We start from the raw sequence: 7237 nt of genomic DNA on the forward strand, positions 1-7237 counted from the left end.
CGGTCCCTCAGCGATATATCGAACTACGTCACATATATCGAAATATACCGTAAACATACTGACGAATTATTTGTATTCCTCGTTAAGTATTTTCCGTGGAATATAACTATCTAGCTAAGACCTGAGGGTCTGAACTCATAATATTATCCGGTTATTACATAAATTTCCTAGAAGACTGGTTAAATTTAAGTTCTCACTTTTATTGGGTTGTTTATAAAATAACATTTAGGCAAAACTTGGTAACTACGCATTTGCTACATATTAACTACATGTTCATGTAATTACTAAAGGCGACACCTGATAAGCCCCATGGAAGCGCCAGTGTGAAAAACTTCTGTTATCCACTTTCTGACATGCCGTTTTTTGCGACCTTTTCAAAAAAATGAGATTTTGATGGCAAACAATCAGGAATTCGATGCTGATCACGAAATAACATTCGATGTGGCCTGAGACATGGCTCTAAGTGGCATTTCTACACGGTTTCGACATTGGTGCATTGTACAAGAGGGTAAGTCCATAACGCGTCCTAAAATATACTGGAAAATACTATGAAAAGTATAATAATACGGTATATACGGTCTGACCCTCAGAAATATACCAAAATATACCGACTCATTTGATGAGCTGAAAGCCCCAAAAAAAGAGCGTAAATACCAAGAAACGCCTTCAATACTATCGACTTGAGAACTGCGCGCCAAAAAGAAATTGTTTGAAAGTGAATAAGTGATAATTATATGCATGCTGTAACATTATTGCGTACATTTTGGTTCAAATTGCTTCCTATTTATTTTGGAAAAAAGATATTTCAGTATATAATAATCATAAATTAGTTATTTACGCATGTTTTAACACATATTTTATTTCTTAAAATAATTCTTTAAAATTTTTGAGATATTTTGTTAAATTTGCACAAGGTCTGAAACAAAAACGATTCAAGCTTGCAAACAAAATAAAATTAGTAGTATACATTGTGTTAATTTCCTGTATGCACATATGTATGTATATAAGGTAGCTCCAAATGTCGTCGTAGCTTCGCATTGCGTTGAGTTTCACAATCTACATCAAACAAAATTAAATATATGTATGTATATAGGTACTATATATGTTGAATAGTAAGTAATGGCAAATCTACCTTCTCTCAGCTTAGAGTTTCATAGGTTAAACCAAATAATTTCTTGTCTGCGCATGGAAGTTGGCAGAATTTGGTTCAAAAGATGCATTGTTGCGGTGCGTGTGCAGATCGCTGGGCTTTAGATACAACTCCGTGAAATCCTCGCTGCTTACGTGTCTGCTAGGTCCTCCCAGGCATATGCCGTTCGTACTGTGACCAGAGTTTACTCTGAGTTCCACCTCCGGGTCATATATGTTCTCCACAAGACCACGATGTGACAGCGCTGTATGCCGTCTGCGCTTTTGAACTGTCAAGTTTTGAATATTTTCAAGCCTGGCCCTTTGGGAGGCAAGGCCCGTGCAGCTCATTATAATGGCGAGCAGGACACAGAACTCAACAATTGCCATTAGCAGACTGGCGCCAAGGAAAACACTATACTGCTCCCGATACCAGATGTCTAGATGGAGCAGACATGATTCCGTATAGCGCTCCCTCTCATAGGATAAATGCTCCAGGGACTGACACTGAGACTCATTTGCTGGCTTCGGATCCAGATACGCCAATGGCTGTGGTGCATTTTCCAGTACACAGCAACTTAATGGAACAGGCCAATTGGTTTGCCCATAGCTTTGGAGACGCCACAACGATGTGTCGTAGTCCAACGAACTTTTCATTCCGCAGCAGCCAAAGCGAGTCTGTGCCAAGTCCATGGCATTGGTGAACTGCTCCTGTCCCGGTACACCGTAATAGGTCTGCAAAGATTTTACCATTTGACTCTCATCTAGGCTAATGCCCAAGCAGTGCGGCCAGAGAGTAATGGCCAGGCATATTACGGACTCGGTCAGGAGTAAGACCACGACGCTCAAAAAGTAGATACTGAGAAAGCAATAGGTATGCAGGCAACTGGCCCAAAAGCCCACGACGGATGCCAGCACCGCTACAAATCCTGCAATGGCCAGTCCCAGAGCTATGTAGTAGAGCAATGGTTGTGGTAATGCGTTCAGACGATCGCTGGGAGCGGCTATTAGTCTGGACAGTAATATGCGCTTGTTGTCGGTAAACAGGTAGCAGCCGGATAAAATGAGTAGAATACCACAAAGCTGAAAATGATATAGAAATGAATGTCCGTACATTAGAATTAAACAAAAAAGATCACGATGGAATATGGGCTTTTTTGGTCCCCTATTAGTTTACAACAGAATCTATTTGGACTGTTCTTTGGAACACGCTAATTTACATTTCCGCCGGTCAGCCAACCATAACAAAACCGACAGAGTGAAGTTGGGTAAACTGAATGGAATCCAGGCTAAAATGTAAAACCCTAAAGGGAAAAGTGTAAATGCAGCATACTATTTACTAGAAATAGTGAAATGTGCGTGGTGCGTTGTATAATTTATTTGCACAAAATCATACTCTGATAATGATGTATTAGTTTTACTTTCGGATAAACAGCTTACAAAAACTTACCAGAAATAAAAAATTGCTGAAATGGAGGGCGAACTTGTAATTGAAACAGAGCTTCATGTTTAATTTATAGCGTGTTTTCTTCGGGTGTGGTTCAATCAATTAGACAGAGTGCAATGTTTACAGCATGAAGAACGATAACGAAAGCCTATTGTGCAAGTCTTTGTAAACTGCAGTAGGCATGCTTGTAAAGTCAGAGGGGGAGCTCTCGATAAGTGAAAAATGTAACTATTTTCATCCGACGCGTCTTGCTTAGCTGCGAATTAAAAACTGAATAGCAGAGCGAGGCAAGAGCAATGTGTGGCAAGTTCAAAGCGAAAGCGAGGCACTCCAGAGAGTAAAAACTATAATGGTCTCTTCTTTTTGTACTCCCACTCATTCGCTCGCTCCATCTGCAGCCAGATGGAACCACTTGTAAAAAGCTAAAGTTACAACAAATACATGATGAACTATGCACGCGAGGGTTGACTTTTAGATTCATTATACTTTACAGTTCTACTATACCTACATATATAAAACCACAAACAATTTGTTTTCGAAATGGGGAAAATGTGGAGAGTCTTCGTGTAATGGGTGGGTATCTCTCTCCCTCTTTCTGTGGAGAGTCTGTTTTATCGTGATCGTTCACGATAGCCTACATGGCATACACGGCAATGTTCACAGGGATGCGGATGCACGGCCTTGGCGAGGCTGCGGTTCTGGCCCGTCTTGATCAATTTCTCCGGCGCTCCAGTCGCTCCAGTACACGTAGTCCTAGCTGCCAACCAGTACCTGACACTTGTTGCCATCCAGTAGAGGCGTCTCGTATCCTGGTCGAATATGAGCTCCCGGACATGGTTGCAGATCGGATCCGTCCATCGTGGCGCGGCTTATGGAGTCCGAGGCGACTCTGTTCATGTACATGTATCCACGACGCGTCTCGAGGACCATGGAACGCGGCTTCTCCACCCCCTTCCACAAGGGCACGACTGCTGCCATCCACGCGGGTGACCTCGCCACCGACACGTTTAGGGCGTGCGCATCGTCCACATCCTTGAAGGGTATCCAATGTGCTCCTGGCGCGAGAACAGCAGGAAAGCGGCAGGAGCAGGACCCATTCCCCACGCCACACGAGATCTTGTCTTGTCGGTCTTTCCATTGCACCAGACGCCCGTTCTCAGACGAACAGCTGTTCCACCCCTACCCCCAGTCCGGGATCTATTCTTCTTCTTCCTTTTTCAATTGTTTTTCAATCAAATTCGTCTTCTGGGCGGCTGAGGCAGGGAGTAGTGGGCCACACAAAGGGCGTCGCTGGTCGTTTCGGTATCGCAACTGCAAACTCTGTGGCTCGACTTTAACTGTAAATGCGAAGAATGTGGAAAGCACGGAATAGCCGTGGAACAGCGGTTGTTTTTGGGAGTTCCCTGTGACATCAGGACTTACTGTCATTTGAAGCCACTGTAGGCAGACGCATAAGGCACTTTTGCTCATACAACAGTAATAATATAAGTATAAGAAATATAATATAAGAGTAATATAAATCTCCCAGTCTGGCAATGATATTTCTTTTTTGTGCATCTGGCAGCCCTGCAGAGCGCACAAGCAACCTTGTGCTTGGCGGTAAATTCAAACTGTATTGGCTCTCAAACGCACCCTTGAGTATTTCAAATTTCTTAATATGTTATGCGAACGCCAGAAAGCGGAAGTATGCAGCGTGTGTGTTCTCAATTTAATTTGTGTGTAAAGGGATTATGTTGGCTCACATTATTTGGTTGACATTTACTCGTTTTACTAAATTTTACCCAATACTAAAAATGTGCGTATATATTGTCTTAATTGGGTAACATCTGAGCATTGTAAACATTTAAATACTATCCTCATACAACACAAAGGTTAGCTTATTATTAATTTTTGGTCTTCACTAGATATTTCCTCCAGCCCTTATAAAAAAGAGTTTTAGAAATATTTCCGAGGAAGTCCTTTGGGGGTATAACTGTTTATCGCTCAAAGAGTTCGTGGAAGTCGAACCCACGCAACATTGAAATAAAAAAACACAGTCAAGAGACTGCACACAAGTGATAGGGTCGAAAGGAGTTGTATAGCAAAAAGAAAAGGACACAGTAGTAGACTTCAGTCATCAAGTTGAATGGCGAGTCTTGTCTGGCGTGTCTGGCGTCGTCGGCTGCGTGGGAAAGGCAAACTGTGAGTTTCCATGGTCTAAAAATATAATAAATTATGTGTGGTCACAAAAGGTTGTGCACAAGGAAACCGATAGGACAATGCAAGACAATTATAGATTGTCAGAAGGGGCCTTCGAGTTTCATAGAAACTGCCAAAATTCGCATCGAGGGTCATAAAAGTGTTGCCAAAGGATTGCTCTTTCTGCTGGCAGTTGTGTAATTTACGGTCACTCAGAATCAGACTGACCAGCATTTTAAGCAGCTGCTTTCCGCCTCACAGCGTGATTGCACCACACGCCTTTTCGCTGCACGTGGTCAGTATTCCCTTTTGAATCCTTTCAATACATAATGTACTACTTTAAATTACAAATTTATGTAGCATAACCAATCGTATTGTGAAGCATGTCAAATTCAGAATTTGACTTTCTAATAATCACCCTTTGGCGGCAGACCGCAGTGCTGTGTGCTCAAGCTAAGATTAAAGAAGAATATGTACATTTCCTAAGAAAGAACTACTTTAGACTGCAGTGCAAATACTCTAGATAGTTTGTACCTTTAGCCACATTCATGTGCTATGAACATCCACGGGCAGCTGACAGGAAGTAAAATGATAAATTAACTCGAGTTTTTCTTCAAGTCGCGGGCTGAGACTTTCGCTGCACATTAGAGTTTTATTTTTACAGTCGTTGACATTTTTTTAATGAATTTGGGCTGCGGCTCGAGAGGGGCATAACAATTTGTCGAAAGGGGAGCAAAATGAAAACGGAGCGGTGCGCGAGTACAGCAGATGTGTGACCCAAGCTGTAGGTAGTTTTGAGTGCGTGGGATGTCCTTTTTTCGAGAAAACAAAATTGCCAGCCATACACTCTGGCCTTAGGCGTAGGAAGGACATGCGACAGGATACAACATATGCCGTGTACGCTATGTATATCATACCCCAAAGAGCAAATTGGGATTTGATCCGCTACCTTTTATTTAGAGCTACAATTTTAAGCTTTATTTTCTTGTTTTTGTGTACTGGACATTCTACGCTTTTCCACATCCTCCATCTTATCCTCCAGCAGAATCGTCGCTAGGATACCCTTTATACTTCTTCGGAGGCAGCGTCCTGTTACTTGATGCCTTGTTAACTTTCATCTGCGGTACCGGCAACCGATGTTGTGATGGGACAAGGATTCGACTTGCTCTTGTTTTTCAATGAATGTCCTTTCGCGTTAGGGCAAGAGCGTTAGAACTGCTCGTTTTTCCATTTAATGAAAGGAAAAGTACGCCTTCGTTTTACAATTTTTCTTCTTCATTTAAGTTTTTGTTGTTGCTGTTGTAAGCTTGCTGGGTACTATCTGCTGTCGATTATTTTCGGGGTGTGGGGATGAGTCCAGTGCGTGGTATTTGCTTTCATGTTGCTTGGAGTTTATTAGCTTTAAGAAGCTGGGGGAGCTGGGCAGCTCTTGGGCATTCTTTTAGGGGCTTTGGGTTACCTGGGCAGCCAGGTTCCTTTGATAATAAAGCAATTATCGGCGAAACAACTGGCTTTTCAAGAGAATCTAAGCTTAAAGGGACTGAAAATATAAAGTCTTAGGGTTTTCTAGGTATAGTTTTAAAATGTTCTTGTTTTATTTACAGGAGTAACGTAGAAAATCACACAACATTTGGCCACACCGCCATTTTGGTTGGGCTGGAAACGAAGGGTTAAAAATCAACCCCTAAATAAAGCTTTTGATGGCCGCCCGTTGGTTCTGTTGCCTGTTTCGCCTGCTGTTCTGTTTGATTCGTTTGTTGTTTCTTTGTTGTACGATAAATGGGGATGATCACGCAATACGACGTTCCACCAACTTCTAATTCTGCTTTCCAACAAAAGCTTTTCGCTTACCTTCTGAGCGTAAAGAAAGGGAAGGGATCGCTGTTTGCTTTTCTCTTGTGATCCAATTGTTCGTATTAATTGTTTTTCAAGTTATTCCAATACTTTAGAGCTATCAGCTCACTCACTCTCGGCGTTCCACAAGTAATTTAAATACATGTATGTATAAGGCACGGAGCTCGAACCACTTGCTCGCCACAGGAAATCCCCAAACTGCAGTTTGTTCCTGGAACTCGTAAAGTATACCTGCTCATGATACTGACACATATTCTTCGTGTTGATTTCTGTCTTATCTGTCTCCGTTGGCTATTCTATATCTGAGCCCAAGTGTGAGTTTCTTGTACATGCTCCTCCTAAAGGCGTTCCTTTGTCGCAGCTCATAAAAAACAATAACTAGTCAGCTGTGTGTGTGTGTGTGTGTGTGTGTGTCTGTTTGAATAAAAAATTTATGCGGTAGCTTGGCTGGCTGACAGGAGACAGGACATAGACATGTGTCCTTTATAAGAACTGACAGTAGAAAATAGTCCAAGAATGAGAGGATTCTGAATTTTATGCCATAGCTTAAGTTGCCTAACAAATTTTCATGAGCACGGGCCCCGGCCTCCCTCCCATTTCCTCGGTCCTCTAAGAACACTCAAAATTATT

General features: G+C 42.1%; 1 protein-coding gene across 1 annotated transcript; it reads right to left on the minus strand.

Moving 5' to 3' along the window:
• Positions 1-913: 913 nt before the first annotated feature.
• LOC6593160 (tetraspanin-8) lies at positions 914-2780 on the minus strand. Its single transcript, XM_002018298.2, has 3 exons — positions 2579-2780; positions 1133-2211; positions 914-1056 (listed from the first exon to the last, which is right to left on the minus strand). Exons 1-2 carry the CDS (start codon positions 2633-2635, stop codon positions 1159-1161), a joined length of 1110 nt encoding a protein of 369 aa, XP_002018334.1. The 5' UTR covers positions 2636-2780; the 3' UTR covers positions 914-1056; positions 1133-1158.
• Between the last annotated feature and the right edge of the window lie 4457 nt (positions 2781-7237).

This window comes from Drosophila persimilis, unplaced genomic scaffold (genome assembly GCF_003286085.1).
Source record: "Drosophila persimilis strain 14011-0111.01,24,50 unplaced genomic scaffold, DperRS2 tig00000002-arrow-pilon, whole genome shotgun sequence".
NCBI classification, from domain to species: Eukaryota; Metazoa; Arthropoda; class Insecta; order Diptera; family Drosophilidae; genus Drosophila; species Drosophila persimilis.

Bases quoted from the DNA above. Each gene is read 5' to 3' on its own strand.
- LOC6593160 (XM_002018298.2), bottom strand. From the start codon at position 2,635: ATGAAGCTCTGTTTCAATTACAAGTTCGCCCTCCATTTCAGCAATTTT. The intron at 2,212-2,578 runs GTAAGTTTTTGT...TATCATTTTCAG, and splicing joins TCAGCAATTTTTTATTTCTG to CTTTGTGGTATTCTACTCAT.